The sequence below is a fragment of the Bufo gargarizans genome, chromosome 2 (genome assembly GCF_014858855.1).
Source record: "Bufo gargarizans isolate SCDJY-AF-19 chromosome 2, ASM1485885v1, whole genome shotgun sequence".
Lineage (NCBI taxonomy): Eukaryota > Metazoa > Chordata > Amphibia > Anura > Bufonidae > Bufo > Bufo gargarizans.
The window spans coordinates 694,192,797-694,220,203 of NC_058081.1; the positions used below are offsets into that span (position 1 = coordinate 694,192,797).

Consider the following 27,407-nt stretch of genomic DNA (forward strand, 5'->3'; position numbering starts at 1 on the left):
CGGTGCGGACCCCTGCATGCACCCTGGTGCCAGCTCTCAGGGGGTGCCAGAGCCCAGAAGCAATGAGCGCTTTCATCAATACAGATCAGGAGGATGGGTAACAGGTGGATATCTAAAATGTGGAAAACCCCTTTAAGGAGACTGCAGGAATATAGTCTAGTGACAGAGAGTGGGACAGATGCACTTCCTTCCCCTGGCCCAGCCTGATCATGAGGTTTTTTTCATTATTGCTGCTTTTGCTAGTGCAACATGTCCCCCCCCAAGGTCGATCCGGTCCCAGTATTAGGTAATGTAGCCTGATTGGTGATCAACGGTTTTACTCCAATAAACTTGTGTCATCCAAACAGTACTTGATCTTTCTCATGGCTCCAGCAGGTGAACTTGGACTCTGCTGAGCTAATCTCTGGCTTCAGTCTGATTACTGGACTTTCTAGCAGTTCTGGTACCTTTGAGTGGGGTATCTTTGGCTGTTGACCTCCTCGTAATACTCTGTCTATGAACTGCAAGGAGTCACAGTGCTCTACAAGCTGCTTCCCCTGGGAGACTCCTGCTGCAGGAGGAGGGACCGCTCCTCTCATTTGCCCAATGCCTCGTCTCCTTCCAACTCTCAACTCAACTATAGCTTCGTGCAACCCCTCCCTTGGTAGGAAGCAGGATTAGCCAATTCTGCCCCAAAAAGGGGGGGGGGGGGAATGGAATGGTAAGTTCCATTCTATCTAAAGATCTCTTTCTGCCAGAAACACTGCCATCTGCTGGACAACCAGGCACATTATATGTTATACAATACATAAGTTGCTAAGTAATATTATTAAGGCACAGTATCAGAGGACCAGGAATTAAGTGGTATTGCCCCCTCTGGGAAGCTACACTAGCTTCTCCCTACCCAATGATATCTGACAGTAAACCATATAGGTCTAACAAGCTTAGCCTTCCAATCCATTGGAATGAGGTTTATGTTATGCCTATAATTTATGTATCAAGAGAAATATAATGGTTTCTTCTTTAAATAACACTGTAAAAGTACAAGCAAATGTGAGAAACTTTGCAATATACCATATTAGAGAAAAATGCCTTCTTCTTCACTTACAAGGTACTTCTTCCCCTCCCTTAACCTCTGGACCTGATTATTAACTTTCAATTCATTGATAACATTTATTTTGAGAGGCAATCTGGATTTTTAGCTCACGAGGGATCAGGTTACTTGCTGCCCAAAAAACTGTGTATGCAGGATAAAGCTGCGGGAGGAATAGAGGCTCTGCTACTGCTGGCTCTAGCACATTTTGTCATCTCACCCCAGTGCTGGATTCACAGCTACACTGCCTATTACTTCTGTTTAATGTCCCCCATGCTGCTTCTGAGGGGGTGCTACAGAAAGGTTGGAGAGCAGGATCTCCTCTTGATTGTGCGCAGTGTATGGGAGACATCATAACAGCCGATCTGCCTCTATTAGCCCAGGGAAAACTGACAATTAGAGATGGAGCCTGTAAAGTGATCAAAAAGGTGATAAATGCAGGATACAAGTCACACACTGGTCATAAATAGCGATATTCCTTATATATACTCATGACACCCTATTCTGAAACGTCACCTGAAACTAAAGGTACTCTTTAACTATCAACCCCAGTTACATAGCCTTCTGGCATAATACGGTTTCTGAAGGTTCTGTAATGAGAGCTAAATTTAAAAAAATGTTATGCATTCATATTAATTCTTTCACTATGTAACGTTCTCACACACGGCTTGTAATGTACAGTCTCCTGTTACCATATACGGTTTATTGGTTTCCAAAAAATTAAAACCATTTGTTACGTATCTCCCAAATCCTTCCATTACTTCATAAAACTTCTGCTCGCTCTTTTTCTCTTCCCTCGACTCCCAGTTTCCTGAACATACAATGGATCTCTCCTCCCTCTTTTCCTTTACCCATATCCTGTACAAGTCACAGGGAGAGGCCTGCGGCCGCTCGCTGTGGTGTTGTGAGATGTATTACTACCCCTGGTTAAGGCCATAGGCATGCTGAGTGACCCCTTATCCCTATACACCCCACTGGGGGAGATATGGAAAAGTGCTGCGGGTCATTGATTGAGCTGTACCGTAGAGTTATCCCGTCCTGCTGGCACCAGGAGGACAACGGACGAGAGGTGAGTAATGGACGGAGAACCCAAGAAGAACTGCATTGAAATGTTATTTTTGGAGCTCTTTTTGCATTGTCAACTACTTTTGTGCTATTTAAACAATGTATCTATGCTTCTTTAAGAAGCTCTACAGGAATATATAGGGTTCTAGAAGTAATCCAGTTTCTTATATGGTGCCTTCTACAGCGTTGGACTGAAGTCCATCAGAGGAAATGATTCTGAGGGCCGACTCTTTGTGTCTATAGCCTGTCAGAGCTTAGGCCTACCGGAGGATCCTCTGGTGGGCCAGTCTGACCCTGGTCTTATAATTGTACGTACAAAGCTTGAACATATCTACGAGCACATTTATACCAATATCCATATTCCTCGATTAGATGTGGAGGTTGAAATGTAAGTTTTTTAAGACATTAAAGACATAGCATAATATGATTTCAGACTATGGGGCACATTTATTAAGACTGGCGTTTTAGATAAGGCCCTGCGCTGGCGGTGGATCGGCAAAGTTATGAAGAGGCGCAAGCCTCTCCATAACTTCGGCGTATCCACCACCCATTCTAAATGTAAGACAGTTTCCTTGCTGTCTTACATTTAGACCATTTTCTATGCCTAAACCAGGGCCGGCCCATCCCCTTCCCCGCCACGTCCCCTTTTTTAGAAATTGCAGATTCTGCCACAACATGGAGTGCGACAGAATCTGCCCCAGATATACGCCATAAAAGAGGCGTATATCTGTTGGTAAATGACCCCCTATGTTTAAAGGGGTTGTTTCATCTGAGACATTGGTGGCATATCGCTAGGATAAGACATCAAGGTCAGATAGGTGCGGGTCTCTAAAACGGCCCCTGAAAGTGAAGGAGAGTACCTCAGGCATGCATGGCACAATCTTAATTTACTTCTATGAGAGTTCCATATAAAAAAAAAATAAAAACTGAATGAGCACGCTCAGCTATTTTCGGAAGTCCTATAGAAATTAACTGAGCAAGCGCGGTACCCCTCCATTCACTTCTACGGAAATAGACGAGACAGTGCTCAGCTATTGTCGGAACTCCCATAGAAATGGAAGTCACCCGTACATACGTGGCTACTCTCCGCTCACTTTGGGGGTCCCGTTCTGCAGATAGATTCGGTCCCAGATGTTAGACCCGTGCCTACCTGACATTGGTGCAGGGATGCAAATAAAATTCTTTATCAGGACCCCTTAACCACAATCTACAATTTCTGATTTTCCTCTTATGAGGAACAGAGATCTTTCAGGCTCCTCAGGATCCAGGATTCGGGTGCAACTTCAACTTCTGCGACCCTTATAGCTACACAACTAGTCTAAATTCTAAGATTTTTTTTTTTTTTATTAAAGGGTTTGTCTTGGCTACAGATATTGATGGCCTATCAGATTGGTGGGGGTCCAACTCCCAGCGCCCCGTCAATCATCTGTTTCAGGCAGCCTCGACACCAGAAGCTGTACAGCCTACAGAGCAGAATCAGAAGGCTCCATCCATGGTGTAGTTTCTGGTGCTGACGTAGTGAGCTGCAGTACCCAGCACGGCCACTACACAGTGTATTGCGCTGTCTTCTTGCACTGAATAGTATCTAGATCCAGCAGCTGCCCGAAGCTGTTCGGTATCTGAAGGCCAGTCTTGGACCCTCACCGATCTGAGGAAAGGTCTTCAATATCTGTATCCAGTATGACCCCTTTAATTGTGAGAAAGTAAATGTACTAGTGTTGGTATTGGGTTGACATACAGTACATGTAAATTAACACGATGTGATACAATGAAACCCTATACTTTGGGACACTTAGCGGGAAGGTTTTGCGCTTCCTCCAATAGAAGAGTCGGCTCGGTGATGCTAATTGCAGCCTGGCTTCCGATTACTCTGTAATTAGCTGTTAATTACAGGATAAAACTGGAATAGAGAATAAAAAATCTTATTACATAAGTTTCTATCTGACATATTGTCACCTTGTGTTGAGAAAGACGTTCTTCCATGTTCTTTCTTATTCTATTTGAGGGTCTCATTACTCACCAGCCATGGGGGGGGGGGGGGGAATAAACTATCGATGGCTTATCCTTAGGACAGGCCACCAATGTCTGACTGGTGGGAGTCCAGCCCAGGAGGAGTCACCACCATCAGCCATGTGACCACAGGTCCTTCCATCCATGTTAGCCCTTGCACAGAGACTCGTCCATTTGTGCCGCTGTGCCTGGTGCTGCAGCTCACCTACATTCACAAGACAAGCTGGTATGCCGGGACGGACATAGGGTATTTGCAAAGTCGTTTCATATTGCATTTAGATGCATCGGACTCCGAGTAAAAATGTCTATTGCACCTGTACTACGACATATGCTGCTTGCTTGGGATGAGTTCCACTTTTTGGATGACTAAAATATGAGTATGAAATATTATCAGTGAAAGGGAGCTGCCTGGTTTAGACTTGTCCTTCATCTAAAGTGAATCCGAGATAGGTCATCGGTATCTGATCGGTGACATCTGGGACCCCTGCCGATCTTCAGAAGGCACCAGCACTCGCGGCCTTCTTGCAGCTTTCCCTAGGCCATGTGATGTCACTGTATATTGGTCACATGGCCTAGGGCGCAGGCGCGCAGCTGAGCCCAAGAGAATGGGGCTGAGCTGCCATACCAAGCACAGCCGCTATCAAATGTAGGACGCTGTGATTAGTGAGCTGAGAGAAGGCCGCGGTGTTACTGTCTTCTCAGACAGCTGATCCCCAGTGTTGGACCACCACAATCAGATACTGATGACCTATCCAGTGGATTAGTAAAAATATACTCGGAAAACCCTTTTACGGTAACTATTTTTGTCTTTGGATAAGTATGGTCCAAAACGGCCATTTGAGCCTACTTTTACAATATACTGTATGCATGAGCAGCTTAAAGGGGTATTCCAGAATTTTAATATTCGTGACCTAGCGGTGGTCCTGCACTTCAGACCCCTCTCTAAGGCTGGGTTCACACCTGAGCGTTTTACAGCGCGTTCCTACGCGCTGTAAAACGCTCAACAAGGAGAAACCAATGCTTCCCTATCGGCATGGTTCTCACCTGGGCGTTTTACAGCGCGTACGATCGCGCTGTAAAACGCCCGACGCCCCAAGAAGTACATGAGCTTCTTTGGGGCGTCTTATCGCGCGTTCCCGTACATAGACTTTCGGGAACGCGCGACAATGGGCGTTCGCTTGTCTTTGTATGCGCGATTGCAAACGCCGGTACAATCGCGCATACAGAGCGCTCCTTTCAGAACGCTGAGGTCTGAACCCAGCGTAACAGCTGTTTTAGAGCAGTTCCGGTGCTGGAAGTCGGCACTGGGACTGCACAGCTCCATCCATTGATTAGTGGACAGAGCTGGTAATTGCTGCTTTCATTAAAGAGAACGGGAGCAGTGCTGCAGTTAGCAGCTCCATCCATTGCACAATGCAGCCAACTTCCGGCTCAAGACTGAGCTTCCTGCTTAGGACATCCTTTTGTTCTCCCAGGAGATAAGCCTGAACTGTCTGACAGCGGCTTTCTCCCCTCTCCCCTTTTGTTTGGCCGAACTGAACGTGGATGTGTAAGGGGGACCCAGGAGGGATCATTCAATCGACAGCTATGGCCACTCTTAGGCTACTTTCACACTTGCGGCAGAGGATCCCAGAAGGCAGTTACGTCAAAACGTATGCCAACTGATGGCATTTGTTAGACTGATCAGGATCCTGATCCGTCTTACAAATGCATTGAAATGCCGGATCCGTCTTTCCGATGTCATCCGGAAAAACGGATCCGGCATTTATTTTTTTCACATTTATTTTCAGTCTGCGCATCTGGCATTGAGGTATTTTGAATACCGGATCCGGCACTAATACATTCCTATGGAAAAAATGGCATTTCGGCAAGTGTTCCAGATTTTTGGCCGGAGATAAAACCGTAGCATGCTGCGGTATTATCTCCGTCCTGAACAGTCAAAAAGACTGAACTGAAGACATCCTGAACGGATTGCTCGCCATTCAGAATGCATTAGGATAAAACTGATCATTTTTTTTCCGGTATTGAGCCCCTAGGATGGAACTCAGTGCCGGAAAAGAAAAACGCTAGTGTGAAAGTACCCTTACTTCTGGTGCAAGTTTTTGAGCCAAAGCCAGAAACAGATTCAAAAAGAGAAAAAAACATAAAAGAAAGATTTCTACTTCTCCTTCCTACTGGACCCAGTTTTGGCTTAGGCCGGGTCCACATCTGTGCTTTTCATTTCTGGCACTCTGTTCTGGCGGAGGAACAGACTGCCGGAGCTTACTGAATCCGGCACAGCCGTACACTGCCGGATCCCCATTCACTGTAATGGGATCTGGCCGCTTTCCGGCATATACAGTCATGTGAAAAAATTAGGACACCCTTTGAAAGCATGTGGTTTTTTGTAACATTTTTAATAAAAGGTTATTTCATCTCTGTTTCAACAATACAGAGAGATTAAAGTAATCCAACTAAACAAAGAAAACTGAAGAAAAGTCTTTTCAAGATCTTCTGTAAATGTCATTCTACAAAAATGCCTATTCTAACTGAGGAAAAAGATAGGACACCCTTGCCCCTAATAGCGAGTGTTACCTCCTTTGGCTGAAATAACTGCAGTGAGACGGTTCTTGTAGCCATCTACCAGTCTTCGACATCGGTCTGAGGAAATTTTACCCCACTCCTCAATGCAGAACTTTTTCAGCTGTGAGATGTTTGAGGGGTTTCTTGCACGTACAGCCCTTTTCAAGTCACCCCACAGCATCTCAATGGGATTCAAATCTGGACTTTGACTTGGCCATTCCAGGACTCTCCATTTCTTCTTTTTCAGCCAATCTTTGGTTGATTTACTAGTATGTTTTGGGTCATTGTCATGTTGCATGGTCCAGTTCCGCTTCAGCTTTAATTTTCTAACTGATGGTCTCACATGTTCTTCAAGCACCTTCTGATACACAGTAGAATTCATCGTGGATTCTATGATGGTGAGCTGACCAGGTCCTGCTGCAGCAAAGCAGCCCCAAACCATGACACTTCCACCTCCATGCTTCACAGTTGGTATGAGGTTCTTTTCTTGGAATGCTGTGTTTGGTTTACGCCAAACATGTCCTCTGCTGTTGTGTCCAAATAATTCAATTTTGGACTCATCTGTCCAAAGAACATTATTCCAGAAGTCCTGGTCTTTGTCAACTTTATCTGGCAAATGTCAGTCTGGCCTCGATGTTTCTCTTGGAAAGCAAAGGTTTCCTCCTTGCACACCTCCCATGCAAGTTAAACTTGTACAGTCTCTTTCTGATTGTAGAGGCATGTACTTCTACATCAACAGTAGCCAGAGCCTGCTGTAGTTCTCGAGATGACACTTTAGGGTTTTTGGAGACCTCTTTTAGCATCTTGCGGTCTGCTCTTGGGGTGAACTTGCTGGGGCGACCAGTCCTGGGCATGTTGGCAGTTGTTTTGAAAGCCCTCCACTTGTAGACTATCTTCCGGACAGTGGAATGGCTGATTTCAAAATCTTTTGAGATCTTTCTAAATCCCTTCCCAGACTCATAGGCTGCTACAATCTTTTTTCTGAAGTCCTCTGACAGCTCTTTTGCTCTCACCATGGTGCTCACTCTCACTTCAACAGTCAGGAGCACACCAAACTAAATGTCTGAGGTTTAAATAGGGCAAGCCTCATTCAACATGCAGAGTAACGATCTACTAATTATGTGCACCTGGTGTGATATACCTGTGTGAGATCTGAGCCAATTTAAGAGGGAATACATGTGAGGGTGTCCTATCTTTTTCCTCAGTTAGAATAGGCATTTTTGTAGAATGACATTTACAGAAGATCTGGAAAAGACTTTTCTTCAGTTTTCTTTGTTTAGTTGGATTACTTTAATCTCTCTGTATTGTTGAAACGGAGATGAAATAACCTTTTATTAAAAATGTTACAAAAAACCACATGCTTTCAAAGGGTGTCCTAATTTTTTCACATGACTGTATGCTGTGTGTAGTATTTTTTGTTCTCTGAAAGCCAGCATGTACGCCAGATACGGTGAATTCCATCAGTTTGTTCCTCCGTCGGAGCACACTGCCGGATGCGCAGATGTGAACCCAGCCTTACGGCTCATGCACACGGCTGTTGCCCGGCCGTGCCCATATTGCGGCCCACAAACAGCGGGTCAGCAACATGAAGGCACCAGCCGCGTGCTCACCACATCACGGACCCATGCGGACCCATTCACGTGATCCGTCTGTGGTGCGGAGGCACAGAGAGAAACCCCACGGAAGCACTCTGTAGTGCTTCCGTGGGGTTCCGTGCTTCCATGGGGTTCCGTGCTACCGTGGGGTTCCGTGCTTCCGTGGGGTTCCTCTTCATGCCTCCGCACCGCAAAAAACATAGAACATGTTCTATTTTTTTGCAGTGCAGATGGATCACAGACCCATTCAAGTTGAATGGGTCTGGATCCGTCGCAACAGCCACAAAAATAGTGCCCATGCATCGGGGACCGCAAATAGCGACGGCCGTGTGCATGAGGCCTTAGAAAACTGCAGGTGTGATTCCAGCCTAACAGAATTCTGCTGATCTCTGATTATAGAGATTAGAAGAAGACAACTGCGTTTAAGTGGCTCCTCACTGGCTGCTCGAGTGTAAGTTCCTGTGAGTGGAGACTTCCAGATTATCGGACCACCCATGTAGAGAGACCTAGGGCATAGAATATAGATGTCCCACATCCTGTGATCCTGCACGGGGGGCTGCTGGGAATTGAGGGTTACCGGGCGCAGGAGGAAAGGAATGTGTCTGTCCTATAGGCAGCTTTTATTCCTCTTAGTAAATACCGTTCACTGACGATTCTTCCATTGTTCCACGATGCATCCAAAAAATGGACCCGACCGTCCTACAGACTATATAACCTTGGGTTACGGCGGCTTAAAAGTCGCTTTCTTTGTAAGCAAACTGCGAATGGACAGGAGGGGGGTAAGGAGGGAATGCTGTAATTTGGCAGGGGGTAAGACAGACACGGTTTCAAGTGTTCCAGTATATATAGTAACACAGAGGATGTCATCTGCAGTCTTTGACATGTGGCAGGAAATCTGGCTTTGGACGCGGCTCACAGCACATTCCTGCGTTTACTAGGCTGAGATTTCCTCCCTGCGCTGTGTTCGGCTGTGCTATTATTAAAGGGAACTTGTCAGGAGGGTCATGAAATCCTGACGCCCTGGTCACAAACGGTAGCGTCTTAGAAAAAACGAGGGGTTTTCTGGGAGTAAAATACTGATGGTTTATCCTCGGGATCGGTCATCAATATCTGATTGGTGGGGGTCCGCCACTAATCAGGCCACGGCTACAGTCACACTCGAACATGCAAGAAGAATGGTGGCACCCAGTTGTCAATTTATTGCAAAATTTCTAGGAAGAATAACAGAGGAACGGTACGAAACAGATTTGTAAGAGAAAGGTGCAAATGGAAGACACATATTTAGGCTACATGCACATGACCGTATGTGTTTTGTGGTCCGCAAAAAAAAAACGGATGACGTCCGTATGGCATCCGTTTTTTTGCGGATTCATTGTAACAGTGCCTATGCTTGTCCGCAAAACTGACAAAAATAGGACATGTTATATTTTTTGCAGGGCTACAGAACGGACATACGGATGCGGATAGCTGTAATGAAATGAATGGGTCCACATCCTATCCGCAAAAAAACAGAACGGACACGGAAACAAAATACGTTTGTGTGCATGAGGCCTGAGGAGAGGTGACAGATCCTCTTTAAGCATCCCTCTCCTGCTGTGAAGGGAGAATGGGGACACTGAGATATACTTAGGGCTCATGCACACAACCGTATGTATTTTGTGATTCGCAAAAAATACAGATGATGTCCGTGTGCATTCTGTATTTTGCGAAACGGAACAGCCGACCCCTAATAGAACAGTCCTATTCCTTTTCCGTAATGTGGACAATAATAGGACTTGTATTTTTTTGTGGAACGGAAATACGGACATATGGAAACAGAATGCCCCATTGAAATGAATGGTTTTGCATATGGTCCACAAAAAACGGACAATAATAGGACATGTTCTATCTTCTGCGGGGCTGCGGAAGGGACATATACGAATGCGGACAGCACACGGGTCCTGGAGCTGGAGCAAGCGCAGTGTTCCCTTCATTGTTTACAGCAGCTGTGCCTGGTATTACAGGATTGAGCTGCAATACCCAGCACAACCACTATAAAATGTCAGGCGCTGTGCCTGGTATACAGTGAATGGGAGGTAGCGCTCTTTGGAGTCCTAAGGATAGGCCATCAATATCAAAGCACTGGAAGACCCCTTTAAACAAAGCATAATACGGCAATACTTCAGATACAATACCGCAGACTTCCTTTCGTTTTCTGTTTATTGCGCTTTTGTTGTGTTATTTTCTTTGTTTCCTGGAGTAATGCCAAGGGGAATAGAGTACCATTGTAATATCTTGTATCATTATATATAGAGGTAAGAAAATCAAGCCGGTAAATGCCCGTAGCAGCCCACAGAACGTGACTGCACCTCGAACATACAATGCACTACCGTTTGGCATATTTCTAGACCATAATGTGCCAAAAAGAATGCTCCACTGCATCTCGCTCAATGCTGGGGAGTGGCTTAGTGTGAAAGGGGTGTGGCTTAACTGAATAGGGCATGGCTTAAAGTGACCCAGCCCAGGAGGAGCAGAAAATGGTAGTGGTAGTGGCTCTGGCTGTCACACTGATGCTCCCATGGGCCGGAGCACACCCTGATTTTGGGGCTCCTGCCTGATGGTAGTTGGGGTGCCCTTGGTGTTATGATTGTGGTATGGGTAAAAAGCAAGAAGCACTAACGCGGAAAACAGGCTGGATCCCCGCCAGGTCCCATTTTAGTCAATGGGCTCCGGTGGGGAAAGGTAGTATCTGGCTATGAACTCTGGCAGGCTGTTCCTCTGCCAGAAGATTTTAGCGCAAGTTTGAAACTAGCCTTAGTCTGTCTGTACTAAAGTGCAGAATGGGAGTTGTAGTACATCTTACGGTATCAAACACAGTTCCAAACAATTCTCAGTGCAAATCCTCCCAGATAGAGACGTATGGATATAAGCCAGGCATGGGGATTGTAGTACTCCTTCCCTCTCTCTTTCCAAAGTCTTTCTCTCTGCAAAATCAGAGGCTGGCAATATTATTCTTGTAATGGTGACTGTAATTCCCAACTGATGGGCACAGGATTCAGATAAGGCTGGCCAGGACTGAGTCAAAGTGGGAAGGGTATATTAGCAATGTCCTTCTCACTGCAGTAAAGTCTCCACTGCCTTAATCGAGCACAATACCTTACTGACTGACTCCAATGCACGGCCAGGCAGATTCTGGACCTTCTCTAGGTCTTGCTTTCTCTCCCTGGAGTACTGTAAAGTACTGATGGCTTTCTTGATGCAAATGTCTCAGAGATATTGATCCTCTGGGACTCAGGCCTAGCAGTTTGAGGAGTGAGACCTGTAGCTCCTCCCTCTTTTTCAGCTAACACTAGACTCACACACTAAAACTAGGGGTGGACCTAAGTTCAACTCCTAGTCTCCCACAAGGCCAGAGTCAGGATGGTTAACCCTGCTTGGCAGGTGCAATAAAACACAACATTACATTACGTAACAAGAAACAACTTTGGAAGTACCCTATTCTGACGCTCCAGTTTAAAGGGGTTCTCCAGGAATTAAGACAATGAAAATACTTAAATATTACTTCATTATTAATTATATTCCTAAATACCTTTCATTAGTTATAAGGGTCCGTTTTGTCTGGGGAGCAATCATTAGAAGAAATAAAATGGCCCCTGTCCTATTAGTACACACAAAACCTGTCCTTAATCACACAGCAGGACAAGTTACTTCACAACACTGAGCTAAAGAGCTGCCTCATCCTCCTCTGCTCTGCTCGTCAGGGATTATGATCATGAATACAGCTGATGAGATCTTCATCTGAATCTTTATTAGGGCTCATGCACACGAACGTATTTTCTTTCCGTAGTCCGTTCCATTTTTTTAGCGGACCGTATGTGTTAACCATTCACTTAAATGGGTCCGCAAAAAAAACTGAAGTAACTCCGTGTGCATTCCGTTTCCGTATGTCCGTATTTCCGTGACGCAAAAAAAAAAATAGAACATGTCCTATTATTGTCCGCATTATGGACAAGGATAGTACAGTTCTATGAAGGTCCAGCTGTTCCGTTCCTCAAAATACAGAATGCACACAGACATATTTTTTGAGAATCCGTTTTTTGCGGACGGCAAAATACATACGGTCAGTGTGCATGAGCCCTTAATATGATTTTCTCTCTCTTGAACTGGAGGGAGGGTCCTTTAAGATGTGCCAAAAAAGGCGCCAAAATTTTATTACAAAGTTCTAGCGCGGACAAGAATAGGACAGGGTATATTTTTTTTGTGGGGCTACGGAACGGAGCAACGGATGCAGACAGCACACGGAGTGCTGTCCGCATCTTTTGCGGCCCCATTGAAGTGAATGGGTCCGCATCCGAGCCGCCAAAACGGCGGCTCGGATGCGGACGAAAACAACGGCCATGTGCATGAGGCCTAAGCAGTATAAAGTTAGAAAAAAGTGTGTAAGAATGGACTAAATTGATCATCCTGCCTGTGAACCGTCTGGTGCCACCCCTGAGGGGGCGACAGGTACTGTACAGAGGGGTGCACACTGCCGGGTGGTTGGCATCAGGGCAGCGTCATTTTTCTTCAGTGTTAGCGGCACTTTACTAAGATGACTCTGTTGTTTCTTGTCAGAGTCACTTGGAAGCAGAATCCCTTCCTGAGACAGAAGCTGACGCAGAAGAGGAAGAAGCCATGAAATCCGCGACCAGAGAAATGGCAAGTCCCTGCCGGAAAACGCATACGCTGGTGCAGGTAATTCAACCATAGTGTTGCTGTAGACTTTCTGACATATGAAGAGGGCTATCCCTTAGGCTGGGTTCACACCTGAGCGTTTTACAGCGCGTTCCTACGCGCTGTAAAACGCTCAACAAGGAGAAACCAATGATTCCCTATGGGAATGGTTCACACTTGGGCGTTTTACAGCGCGTACGATCGCGCTGTAAAACGCCCGACGCTCCAAAAAGTACATGAGCGACTTTTGGGGCGTTTGTGGCCATAGGACACTGTAGTGAATCACACAAACGCGCGTCAAACGCGCGTTTACTATTACAAAAACGCGCATAAAAATGCGCGTCAAAAACGCGCGTCAAAAACGCGCGTAAAACGCGCGTTTGCGCAACGCTCAAGTGTGAACCCAGCCTTACCCTGACATGTCTGTTACTACTTGCATCCCCCATGTAATTACAATTCTGGAGCATCTAATCTTAGAACTTCATTTTGCTGTTCCTCTGTCATTCCTCCTAGAAATGTATGAATACAATGACCGCTGGGGGTTCCTGCACGCTGACATTGCCCAATCAGTGCTCATAGTATCAGGCGCGCCCGATGGCAAAGGGAACAGTAACACCCAGTTGTCAGTTTAGTTAAATATACCAGAGGAATAACAGAGGAATGGCACTACAGAATAGAAGAATGGATGCCCCATGGGGAAGTATAAGTATTTAGTAGAGTAGACACGTCAGGAGAAGGGACGGGTCCTCCAAAGAATCTGAATATATGTATGTTGTGTGTATAATGCATGTATTTCTGGGCAGTCCTTAAAAGGAACCCTGTCACCAGTTTTAAAGGGGTTATCCTGGGAATTTATATTGATGACCTATTCTCCGGATAGGCCCTCAATATCAGACTGGTGGGGGTCTGACACCCAGGACCCCCACCGATTAGCTGTTAGAAGAGGCTGGGTGCTCTTCCTAGGCCAGTGAAGTTACCGTACATCGGTCACATGGCCTAGGTGCAGCTCAGTCTCATTCAAGTCAATGGGGCTAAACTGCACCTCTAGTATCAGCCATAGTTTACTCCATTGAATTCCTAAAGGGTTTTCCAGGATTTAATATTGATGGTCTAACCTCAGGATACATCATCAATTCAGTGAGGGTCTGACTCCAGGCCACGGCGCTCCAGTGGGCCCTACAGCCTCCTCACAGCCTACCAAGAACGGCGCCGTACATTGTGTAGTGGCTGTACTTGGTATTGCAGCTCAGCCCCATTCCCTTGAATAGAATTGAGCTGCCCTTATGACTAGGGTTGCCACCTTTCCCAACAAAAAAATACCGGCCACATCCCAAATTAATAATGCACCTATTAGTGCCCCCCAGAAATATAACGGTTCCCATAAGCGCCCCCAGAATTAATAGTGCCCCATTAGTGCCCCCCAGAAATATAACGGTTCCCATAAGCGCACCCCCAGAATTAATAGTGCCCCATTAGTTCCCACAGTAATAGTAATGCCCCCATTAGTGCCCCCAGAATTAATAATGCACCCATTAGTGCCCCTCAGTAATATTAATGCCCTAATTAGTGCCCCCCCAGAATTAATAATACTCCCATTAGCACCCCCCAAGAATTAATAGTGCCCCATTAGTGCCCCCCAGAAATATTACGGTTCCCATAAGTGCCCCCCAGAATTAATAATGCCCGATTAGTTCCCGCAGTAATAGTAATGCCCCCATTAATGTCCCTCAGTAATATTAATGCCCCAATTAGTGACCCCCCAGAATAAATAATACCCCCATTAGCACCCCCCAGAATTAATAGTGCTCCATTAGTGCCCCTCAGAATTAATAGTGCCCCATTAGTGCCCACAATAATAGTAATGCCCCCATTAGTGCCCCCAGAATTAATAATGAATTAATTAGTGCCCCCTGTAATATTAATGCCCCGATAAGTGCCCCCCAAAATTATTAATGCCCCCATTAGCACTCTCTAGAATTAGTAGTGCCCCTATTAGAGCCCCCCAGTAATATGAATGCCCCCATTAATGTCCCCAGTAATAGTAATGCCCCATTTATGCCCCCCAGTAATAGTAATATAATTAATAGTGCCCCCATTAGAGCCCCCCTAGTGTCCCCAGTAGTGCCCCCCAGTAATAGTAATGCCCCATTGGTGCCTCCCAAAATTAATAATGCCCTGTTCTCTACTTCTGCAAAAAAAAAATATAATAACTCACCTCCTCCATTTCATGGCTCTGTGGTGAACATTCACTGCCGACTGGACGCTCAGGTCAGGACCTGTCCCCCAGCGTGATGACGTCTCACAGGTCCTGAGCTTCCAGTCCGTGCTGTGAAACCTCATCACAAAATTCTCTGCACACAGCCTCTGATTTCTTGCCACAATTGGTGGGAGGGAGTTAAAGGCCGTACTAATATTAGTAATAGTCCTTCTAGAAAAATACCAGCAGTTGCCGGCGGGTGGCAACCCGTATGGGCTAGGAAGATACCACAGGGCTCACTGGAGCGCTGCGGCCTCTTTATAAGGCTGATGGGTGGGGGTGTTGGAAGTCGGACCCCCACTAATCTTATATTGATGACTTATTCCGAGGATACATCATGAATATTTTACTCCTAGAAAACCCCCTCTGCTGTATGGGAAAACATAGATCACTTGTCCCCCTAGAAAATCCCTATCCCTGCGCAGCAGAGGGCGGTTTCACAGAATGATCTGCTGCACAAGAGTGATGACTTTTGGTGCATGTTCTATTTTTTTGCGGTACGGACGGATCACGGAACCACTCAAGTTGAATGGGGCTCGATCTGTCTGCGGAAACCACACGGATGTTGCCCGTGCATTGGGGAGCGCAAATTGCTTCACGGAACGGACAGGCAACCTCCACCCCTTCCTGTTAAGCCCCGCGCCCTTGTCAAGCATGTCAGAAAAAATGTAAAAACTCTAGCTGCACCAAGTCGCCTCACTTTTTAGAGAGATTTTTGGCGCAGACACATTAGTAAATCCAGGCCGACAAATGTCTATGCCTCCTATACCCTTTGCGATGCATAAGGTGAAATCCATAGTAAATCTGCAGCAGAATCCACGTGTTAACACCTCCTACACACGGTCTGCAAATCGCAGATCCGCAAAACACGGACACCGCCGGCTGAGAGTATGCCGCCATTATTTTTCCTCCTTCATAAATGTCCTATCCTTGTCCGCAAATGGACAAGAAGAGGAGGTGTTCTGTTTTTTGCGGGGCCGCGGAATGGACGTGCGGATGCGGACAGCACATGGTGTGCTGTTCGCCTCTTTTGCAGCCACATTGAAATGAAAGGGTCCGCATTTGATCCACAAAAAATGCGGATCGGATGCGGACCAAAACTACGGCCATGTGCATGAGCCCAAAAGGATAGGTCATCAATATCAGATTGGGTCCGGGGTGTATAGGGCTGAGTCGTAATACCAAGCACAGCCACTATACGATGTACTGGCGCTTTGCTCGGAGAGCTGGCGGGAGCAGGAAGCCTGAATCAGCTGATCATCGGGGGGGGCAGGACAAGGACTGCTGATCTGAGGACAGTGTGTGATCTGCGATATCCATCAGTGATTGTGAGCCACAACCAGGCAGCAGGGTATACACAGATAGATGAGGTATAATGGAAAGATTTGCACTTGTTTTGTGCTTTGGCTCCTCACAATCACTGATGAAAATCTCTGATCAAACACTGAAGTGTGAATAAGGTCCCAATTTATGCAGAGCGATTTTTCACGGATCCACAGCAAACAGCCCAGCGGATTTATTCCCTGCTTTTTATGTCCCACGTGGACGCACCCATAAGACAAAGTATTCGGAAGCATTATAGGATCTGTCCAATAACAAGGGTGAAGGACTGCGGCCGGCCGGGCGTTCCTACCAACAATCACCTCGTGCCATGGATTAATTATCCCCGGCTAATTGGATTTGTCCTGAGAATAATACATTGCGGTCTTAAGAGCTAATCTTATAATTAGATGAGGAATGAGAGCAAATACTGGAGAGCTTACTACTTCTAGAGGAACATCGCAGATACACAGAGCCGCTCCATTCATCTGCAGAACCACAATCTCAAGGCTTCCACGTGTTGACTCAGCAGGCAATCATTGGGAACAGGCTGTTTGCTCCCCATAGCTGCCTGATAGAGGAGGTCGGAGGAGGCGAGAGCCGCATTTACATGCTGCAACCATCCCCTCTGCATGAGGATGAAGGATCACTGCTGCGATCGCTCCTCCTCATAGATAATAATTGTTCTTGGGCAGCGGATCGTTGTTCAGAAAGGACGATCTGTTGCCCAGAAACGATGATTTTGGTGTCCGCCTCAACGATGCTTTCACCCGGTGAACGAGTGTTTGGTTATTCATCGGGGTGATCGGTGGCACCTGTACACAGGGCAGTTAGGCCTCTTTCCCACAGGCGTGTGTGCCCTGTGGTAGTGCAAAATGCGGTCCGCAATGCACGAGCACAGTCACTTGAATGGGTCCGCGATCCGGGTGTTCCGCAAAAAGATACGACATGTTCTATCTTTTTGAGGAACGGAAGTACGGGACGAAACCCCACGGAGGCACTCCGTAGTGCTTCCGTAGGGTTCCATTTCGTGCTTCCAGTTCTGCACCATTCCGCATCTCCGGATTTGCAGACCCTATTTGAAGTGAATGGGTCCGTATCCGTGATGCGGAATGCCCACGGAACGGCGCCCGTGTATTGCGGATCCGCAAATGCGGTTCGCAATTTGGCAACGGGGCGCACACGCCCGTGGGAAAGAGGCCTTATTGGGAACAAGTGTTCCTAGGAATGCTCCTTCCCGATAATTGCTCAGATCATTGACCCATTAGGAGAGTTTATCTTACCAGGAGTCTTATCATCTTATAAGTGGTCGGATGCTGTCCGCATTCGTAGTTCTGTTCTGTTGCCCCGTAAAAAATATAGAACATGTCCTATTCTTGCCCGCGGACAAGAACGGGCATTTCTACATAGGGCTGCAGAACGCAAAACACTTACAAGTCATCTGAATGTAACCTTATGTATAAAAGGCAGATCCTAAAACTGACCAAAAACCAATCTCATGTCTATGGGCCGGTCTGTATGTCTTGATGAATGCCTATAAGATCCTCATAAGACATGATAAAGAATCCCATCTAGGAGAGAAATGAAGGCCTGCGGTCTACGCCTGTGCTCAGATGATATTCCCTGCATGACGGATTTGTCTGTATCTCTTCCATCGCCCACAGAGCACCCCGCTGGACCTGATAGATACAGGCAAGGGGCTGAAGGTGCAGACGGAGAAACCCCATCTTGTGAGCCTCGGGAGCGGGAGGCTGAGCACTGCCATCACCCTGCTGCCTCTGGAGGAAGGTACTGACACCTAACTGCAGAGATACATGTTATTTGGCAACTTGCTGACTGTTTCTGCGAATGATGTTTAGTTACATTGTAGCATTTCAGTGAATGACAATGGCCGCCCTGTGTATGACTGCAGCCTCTCTCTATATTCTGTATACTCCTATTTATATGGCAGTGTTCCATTAACTGACCCAGTTATTCACTCTTTAAAGGGGTATTCCGGTTGTTAGAAGTCCTGTGGATAGGGGATAACTATTAGATTGGTGGGGGTGCTACAGCCCTTTAATGCCCAGCGGTAGGACCCCCACCGATCACGATAACAGGGGTCCCGTACCCCCTGCAGCCCTCCCTGGCTGCTTTATTCATTTCTATGAGAATTCTGTGCTTGTCTATCTCCAGATGAATGGAGCGGCCGCACACATGCCCGACCAGCGGCTCCGTTTATTTCAGGGGGCTTCAGGGGGTTACGGGGTCCCCCATTCTCGTGATCTAATAATTATTCCCCTATCCTGTGTATAGGGGATAACTTCTAACAACCAGAATACCCCTTTAAAGGGCATCTGTTGCAGAGAGAGCAGAGCCTCTCGGTGCAATGGTAACGCCCCCGTTGCTCCTAGAGGCTCATTTGCATATAATAAAACATCATGTTTCTCAGCAATGCGGGTACATGTGAACATGGGACCAACACAGATGTCTTCAGCTGCCGAGCGCACATGTTACAGGTCAGCCAGTGTCATAGGTACAAAACTGCTGACAGATGCCCTTTAATGCTTCATGTTACACAATATATTTCCATTATTCTGTCCGGAGTCCGGTCTTCTTTTCTTTTTATAATTTCTGTCAGCAGGAAATTCACTAATAAACTCAGTACAGTGCCTTGTAGTTCAAGCTCACCTGAATGTAATGATCCCTTTCCAATGCTTCATTTAGCAGAAAAAGCACTTTGAAACCATATGCAAATGAACAGTTAAGTGCACTGAGGGTGGGCCCAAAACACTCTGTGCACCCTTGCTCCTCCCACTTCCTCTGCCGGCCCCTCCCTCCTTCCTGACCAGGTTCCTGCAAAGTCATCTGTCCTGCCCTGTCAATCAAGGAGAGAAAGGGAAGGCAGGAGAAGCAAGGATATAAGGAATGTCTTGGGCCTGCCCTCGGGTCACTCAAAGGGTTGTCCGGAAGTTTTTTATATTGAGGACCCGCCCTCAGGATAGGTCATCAATATCTAATTGGTGGGGGTCCGACTTCTGGCACCCCCACCGATCAGCTGTTTGAAGAGGCCATGGACTCTTCCTAGGCCAGTGACATCACATTCAGTCGCATGTCCTATGTGCAGCCCAGTCCCATTCAAGTGAATGGGCCTGGGCTGCAATACCAAGCACAGCCACTATACAATGGATGGCGCTGTGCTTGGTAAGCTGCGAGGAGGCCGCTGTACTCACAGGAGTATTGTGGCCTCCTCAAAAAGCTGGTCAGCAGAAGATCTGGGAGTTGGACCCCCAATGATCAGTTATTGATGACCTTTTTTGAGGATAGGTCGTCAATATTAAACACCCGGACAACCCCTTTAACTGATTATTTGTAAAAAAAAAAAAAAAAAAAAAAAGCAATCAAACCATTCACCACTTTAGTCCCTGCCGATCCAGCATAGATGCTTTCTCGTTCCACCACTGGTCTTTATGTACAAGCTGCCCGTGATCTGGCATATGACCACTGCAGCCAATTAGTGGCCTCAGTGCTTATGTGTCATATTACTGGGATCGCTGCTCCTAACCACTAGGTCAGGGACTGGCTGCAGAGGTGAGATTATTACTGGTACGGAGCATCTGTCCTGGATCGGCAGGGGATGTTTTGCTTTGTCTGACAATTTCTAGTCTTTTAGGTGATAATTTTGCTGACCTTCTGCTGTTTTGTGCACAGGGAGGACCACTTTGGGTCATGCATCCAAGGATATTTACTTAAGGGGTCCTGGTATTGCTGCTGAGCACTGCTTTATTGAGAATATCCGTGGCACTCTCACCCTTCATCCATGCGGGAATCCCTGTTCTATTGATGGACTTCCAATAACTCAACCTACCCGTCTGACACAAGGTATGACTTGCAGCCGGTGACTGTAACATGCTCATGGTGTCATTAATGAGAACGACGCCAAAAAGGAAAATTCTGATCTTTTTGACTGATGGGACTTGGTTACGCCAAACACCATGTTACTGGATGCTTACAAATGACAGCATAAGTACAGCATTCTGCAGAGTCTTGCACTTAAAGTGTACCTCCGATTATAAACAATCTAACTTAGATCAATAGCACAAGCGTACATTTTGTAATATATCTAATTTGAGAAAAATGCCTCTTTCTCCACTTGTATCTGACTCATTTTTTCCTCCTCCACTCATGACCCACTCTGAACTCACAGATACAAGAGGGCTTTTTAGCTTCATGGAGGGATCAGGTTACAGTTGCTTATGCAAGTCTATGGAGGGGAGCTACTGCGGAGTGAGAGAGGCTGCTGTAGCTTTTAGAAATTGTTCATATCTCACTTCTAAGTAACTCTCTACATTGTCCTCCTTGCTGCTTCTTCATGTAGTATCTATCTCGCCCAAGTGCAGGATTCACTGCTACACTGCTTAGTACTGTTGTATAACGTCCTCCACGCTGCTTCTTCGTGTAGTAAATTATCTATCTCGCCCAAGTGCAGGATTCACTGCTACACTGCTTAGTACTGTTGTATAATGTCCTCCTTGCTGCTTCTTCGTGTAGTAAATTATCTATCTCGCCCCAGTGCAGGATTCACTGCTACACTGCTTAGTACTGTTGTATAATGTCCTCCATGCTGCTTCTTGGTGTAGTAAATTATCTATCTCGCCCAAGTGCAGGATTCACTGCTACACTGCTTAGTACTGTTGTATAATGTCCTCCATGCTGCTCCTTCGTGTAGTAAATTATCTATCTCGCCCAAGTGCAGGATTCACTGCTACACTGCTTAGTACTGTTGTATAATGTCCTCCATGCTGCTTCTTCGTGTAGTAAATTATCTATCTCGCCCCAGTGCAGGATTCACTGCTACACTGCTTAGTACTGTTGTATAATGTCCTCCATGCTGCTTCTTCTTGTAGTAAATTATCTATCTCGCCCAAGTGGAGGATTCACTGCTATAACTGCTTAGTACTGTTGTATAATGTCCTCCATGCTGCTTCTTCATTTAGTAAATTATCTATCTCGCCCAAGTGCAGGATTCACTGCTATAACTGCTTAGTACTGTTGTATAATGTCCTCCATGCTGCTTCTTCGTGTAGTAAATTATCTATCTCGCCCAAGTGCAGGATTCACTGCTACACTGCTTAGTACTGTTGTATAATGTCCTCCATGCTGCTTCTTCTTGTAGTATCTATCTCGCCCAAGTGGAGGATTCACTGCTATAACTGCTTAGTACTGTTGTATAATGTCCTCCATGCTGCTTCTTCTTGTAGTATCTATCTCGCCCAAGTGCAGGATTCACTGCTATAACTGCTTAGTACTGTTGTATAATGTCCTCCATTAGAGCCTACAATAACCCAAAAACAGTACCTCACTCCCCAACCTACTGCAACTTGTACAAAAAAAAGAGCAAGGATTTTTTCAAGGTAAAAAATCTCATTTTATTCAATATAAATCACATGATCATTACAGGTATTGCTCAAATGGGACAGGACATGGAGACTGAGCCACAAGGGGCTATACAATGTGGAGAATCACAATGGGAGATAATGTGACCACACCCAGCAGAGAACAACAATATACCAGAGGCCGTGAGCAAAAGTGTAGTTGCGGGTGCGAATGCTGATCCCCTAGTATAAAACAACTACTGACTATTGCTCACAACCTCTGTCCGGGGATGCTGTGAGGTGTCAATGGACGGTGCAGTACTACTAATAAAGATGGCATATAACAATGAACTGCAAACCTCTCGTCCCACCCTGATCCAGCTACCAAGTTACCTACCCATGTTGCTGCTGTAGAATGGTAACACGACTCCCCCACTGCTTCAACCTCGACACGTGTTTCGCCACGTAGGCTTCGTCAGGAGGTTGTTCTCTGCTGGGTATGGTCACATTATCTCCCATTGTGATTCTCCACATTTTATAGCCCCTTGTGGCTCAGTCTCCATGTCCTGTCCCATTTGAGCAATACCTGTAATGATCATGTGATTTATATTGAATAAAATGAGATTTTTTACCTTGAAAAAATCCTTGCTCTTTTTTTTGTACAAGTATAATGTCCTCCATGCTGCTTCTTCATTTAGTAAATTATCTATCTCGCCCCAGTGCAGGATTCACAGCTACGCTGCCTCGTACTGTTGTATAATGTCCTTCATGCTGCTTCTTCGTGTAGTAAATTATCTATCTCGCCCCAGTGCAGGATTCACAGCTACGCTGCCTCGTACTGTTGTATAATGTTCTCAATGCTGCTGCTGCTTCAGACGGCGTGCAGAAAGATAGGGGTGCAGGATCTCCTCTTTTCTATGTGCGCTGTGTATGGGAGACATCATAGCAGCTAGTCTCCTGCTTCTTCCTCCACCCTTACCTCTTCATAAACATCTATAGGCATGTGTAACCTGATCTCTCAGTGAAGCTGAAAAGCAGTTTCCTCTCTGGAAATGGATTTTATCAGTGAATTTAGAGTGAGTGAACAGGTCAGGAGATGGAGGGGAGGGAAGGTGACTGGTAAGTGGAGAAAGACGCATTTTTCTCTAGTAAGAGATGTTCAGCAATTCAGCGGTCCATAGTTTTATGTCTTTGGGCAGAGTTCTCACCCACATTGTATGAACCCATAATGCAGCATACAAAGTAATTTATGGGGCCACACTATGCTTCTGTATGCCTCTGATTTTGTACATATGTAACTTGTGCCATATTTCATCAGACATTGTATCTAAGTTATTTTACCTAGTAGCATTACTTCTAGAGTAGAATACACCCATAATACACTGCCGCAGTGAGGCAACATATGGGAACAAACGAACCCATAGCAGGGGTGTAGCTGGGAATGGGAGGGGCCCCATTTGCTGAGTGTTGGGACCCTCTTTACTTCAGATAGGGTATTTAGATACTGGGCTAGAGCAGAAAACCATTTTCATGGGTGAAGGAACGTCTAGCTACAGGTCTGCCCACATCCAAGCACCGCGCTCTGCCTAGCCCACAAGCCCTTTAAGGTAAATCTTCTGAGTAGTAACATTTGGAAACATTTCAGTTTTTTTTCGATCCATGAATATGCGCATACGACTAAAATAGTTGATTACACATTGCTTTGCCTAATCTTTATGGGAATGTTATTAGAAGAATACCTTTGCCATGATCTCACCATAGAAGTCACGGTGGAATTTATGCAGAACGAGACGTTGGCTAGCAGGAGACATTGTCCAAACTTTCTGTCAAATTCACAATGTACTTCTATGGAAAAAATATTTGCATCAATTCTATAATATAAAAAAAAAAAAAGAAAAAAAAAAAAAGGAAATGCACCCTGGGAAAGATTATGCAAATGAGCTCTCTTCCAGAAAGAAGACTGTCTCTCTACTGCCATCTATAGGTAGTTATCCTGTAAGTCTGCCTCCAAACCATTCAAAGGGTTCTGGTCATCAATATGCGGTTTGAGTGGCTCCTAAAACATGATTACCCGCAAAATCAGATACACTCATTGGTCTCTTGGTTGGGTGACATCACTAGTCATGTTTCGAGGCTTCTTAACCCCTTCCTGACATCCACTGTTCATGTCAGAAGTCAGTCCTTTAAAGATGGCACCCGCTCAGGAGCTGAGCCTGCTGTTTTACGCAGCAAACACCCGCCAGCAGAGCCCGTGATCGGAGACAATTCTGATCACAGATTTTTTTAACCCCTTAGATGCCATGGTCAATTGCAACAAAAACATCTGAGAAGTAATTTAGGCGGGGGCAGGCTGTTCCCGCCCCCCCCGGTTACAAGATGGCAGTAGTAGTTTGTTTGCCATGGCAGCCTGGGGCTCCGAAGCCTGCCACAGTTAAAGGGGTATGCCCATCTCAGACAATCCCATTGTCTGATAGGTGCGGGTCCCACCTCTGGGACCTGTACCTGTCTCTAAAATGAAGCCGGCAAAGTGGTGGCCAGAACTGAGAGGCCAATGAGTGTTTGTGATTTGGCGGGTAGTCATGTTTTAGGACCCCCCCCCCCCCCTCTCCAATCCCATATTGATGACCTATCCGGAGGATATGCAAATCCCAGAGAACCCTTTCATTGGTTTGGAGGCAGACTTACAGGATAACTACCTATAGATGGCAGTAGAGAGTCTCATGTCCTGCCCTGACTATGTGCGGAGGTCGGCCAGAATAGCAGCACGTGTTTAGTGTTCTGGAGCCGTGCTGGATCCGCCTCCCATCAGGTGCACTGGGTGGGGTCATTAGTTTAAATAGCACTCTATCCCAGTGCTCTGAGCGGGTTATAGAAATCATTCTGGCCTTGGAAGCAAGGAGGGAAGGTTGTCTGTTCCAGCTCAGAAAAGATAAGTGTTGTTTCAGTTTTTGTTGTTTGCTTTCTTGGTTGTGTTGGTGTCATCTCTCCCATCCAGGTTCTGTGCGAGCAGGCTGCTCCTATTCCCCTTTTCACCATCTCAGGGAATCTAAGGTGTTTTAGCCCAGGCACGAGGACACTTCATTCCTACCATCAAGGTTTGAATGTGGGCTGAGCAGAGCAGGGAGAGAAGTCTAGGAGGTGACCCTTCCCCTGCTTCTCGCCTAGAGCCTGGTTTGCTGGTTTATCTGTATGTTTGAGATCCCGTCCGGCGTGACAGAAAGACAGTCTTCTTTCTGGAAGAGAGCTCATTTGCATAATTTTCCCTATTGGCCTGCGCTCTGCTATTTTCGGGAGCGCACCGCGCCTGCCCGGCCACCGTTCCCGTTCATTTTCACGGGGCCAGTGCTCGGCTAATTTTCGGCGGCCCCATAGAAATAAATAGAGGGCAGCAATGCATGCGCAGCGCTGGTGCGTCCTCCGGGACTTTGCTGGCTCAGTTTATGAGATACGACCGCTAGGATATGCCACCAATGTCTGAGATGAGACTACCCCTTTAAATTGAATAAAGAAATATGCAAAAAAACATTTTCCCATTCCAGGAATAGAAGGTAATGGACGTTCTAGAACATGCTCTAGAAAGCTCGTTCCTTCTGTTTGCTCAGGAGAGCGCTTCCAGGGATGCAGGTGTCAGGTTTCATGGTGCATTCTCAGCCAGTGATGTGTCAGCGCAGGAAGCATGGAGCCTGGATATATAGAGGAGCCCACATGATTCGGTGGAGGTCCCTGTGCCCGGCTATTTGTCTGACAACTGTTCCACATATATGGGGGTAGTCAGGGAATAGCTAATGTCTATGCAACCGCCTGGAGGATAGAGACCCAACATAAGCTCCTCCAAACCCCCCTCCTGCGGAGCTACCAGATCCTATAAGACAATGGTGCTGATGTCTGGCGTAGCAGTGTGAATAATGGAGGGGCATCGGGGCACAATAACCCATCTGTCCTCTTTTTTCATGATAATTGTGCTTGGCAGAAGAGTGAATGTGAACACCGCCCTGCGATGGCTGAAAGCAAATGTCACCGGGAAATACATTAAAGGGGTCCTCCCACCAGACGAATCAGTGGGGGTATGTCGGCAAGGACCCCTACAGTCGGGGGGAATGGGGAGCATGCACATTACCGCCATATTAATCTACATGGGATGGAGCTGCAGCGTGTTTGCTAAATTTGCCGCCACAAAGGACCCTCTTTCCGGTGATGGGCGGGGGTCCTATCCTGGGAACAGCAGATTGAAGGGGTTGTCCAGGACCGGCACCACGCCCGTCCACAGGATGGGAGCGGTATAGCAGCTCAGCCCCATTCACTTTGATGGTCCCAACCCACGGACAGGCGCGGCGCTGGAAGAAAGCGGACATGTTTTTTCTAATCCAGGACAACCCTCTTAAACTTCACAGTGATAGAAATGGCAGAGTAGTATCAAAGGGCTGGAGAGCTGAGGGCTGACTGGTGCCCGCTCAGTGATGTGTGCACAGAGGAGGGGGGCAGACAGGGCAAAGGAAGGGAGAGGGGGAGGGGAAGAAGGAATGCGGGGCAATAAACCTGGACAGTGTGCATGGTGACAAGAGACCACAGGAGCGGGCATCTATATAATGCCAACAAGAGAGACTGTACACGGGGTCCTGACTGTACTGCCACCTTCTTCCTCTGCCTGTATATCCCTCACACATACACAATCCATATCTGCCTGTATATCCCTCCAATACAATTCTCATCTGCCTGTATCTCTCACATACCATCCATATCTGCCTGTATATACGTCACACACCTTTCATATCTGCCTGTATATACGTCACACACCATTCATATCTGCCTGTATATCCCTCACAACCGTCCATATCTGCCTGTATATCCCTCACACACCATCCATATCTGCCTGTATATCCCTCACACACCATCCATATCTGCCTGTATATCCCTCACACCATCCATATCTGCCTGTATATCCCTCACACACCATCCATATCTGCCTGTATATCCCTCACACACAGCCCATATCTTCCTGTATATCCCACACACCATCGATATATGCCTACATATCTCTTACACACTATCCATATCTGCCTGTATATCCCTCACATACTGTCCATATCTGCCTGTATATCCCTCACATACTGTCCATATCTGCCTGTATATCCCTCACATACTGTCCATATCTGCCTGTATATCCCTCACACACTATCCCTATCTGCCTGTATATACCTCACATACTGTCCCTATCTGCCTGTATATCCCTCACACACTGTCCATATCTGCCTGTATATACCTCACACACTGTCCATATCTGCCTGTATATCCCTCACACACTGTCCCTATCTGCCTGTATATCCCTCACACACTGTCCATATCTGCCTGTATATCCCTCACATACTGTCCATATCTGCCTGTATATCCCTCACACACTGTCCATATCTGCCTGTATATCCCTCACATACTGTCCATATCTGCCTGTATATCCCTCACACATACTGTCCATATCTGCCTGT

The 27,407-nt window shown here is 46.4% G+C and overlaps 1 protein-coding gene across 14 annotated transcripts in view; it reads left to right on the forward strand.

Annotated features, from left to right (window-relative positions):
• Positions 1–27,407, forward strand: part of PHLDB1 (pleckstrin homology like domain family B member 1) — a 149,280-nt gene that overhangs the window by 43,503 nt on the left and 78,370 nt on the right. For 13 of the 14 annotated variants that reach the window (XM_044282357.1, XM_044282359.1, XM_044282361.1 and 10 more), the window contains exons 1-4: positions 1,958–2,141; positions 12,898–13,017; positions 18,238–18,361; positions 20,264–20,434. In XM_044282357.1, the coding sequence (XP_044138292.1) occupies positions 2,058–2,141; positions 12,898–13,017; positions 18,238–18,361; positions 20,264–20,434 (499 nt within the window). In that variant the 5' untranslated portion in view covers positions 1,958–2,057. Of the gene's footprint in view, positions 1–1,957; positions 2,142–12,897; positions 13,018–18,237; positions 18,362–20,263; positions 20,435–27,407 lie in introns of those variants that run through there. The other variant, XM_044282365.1, reaches the window with a different exon arrangement.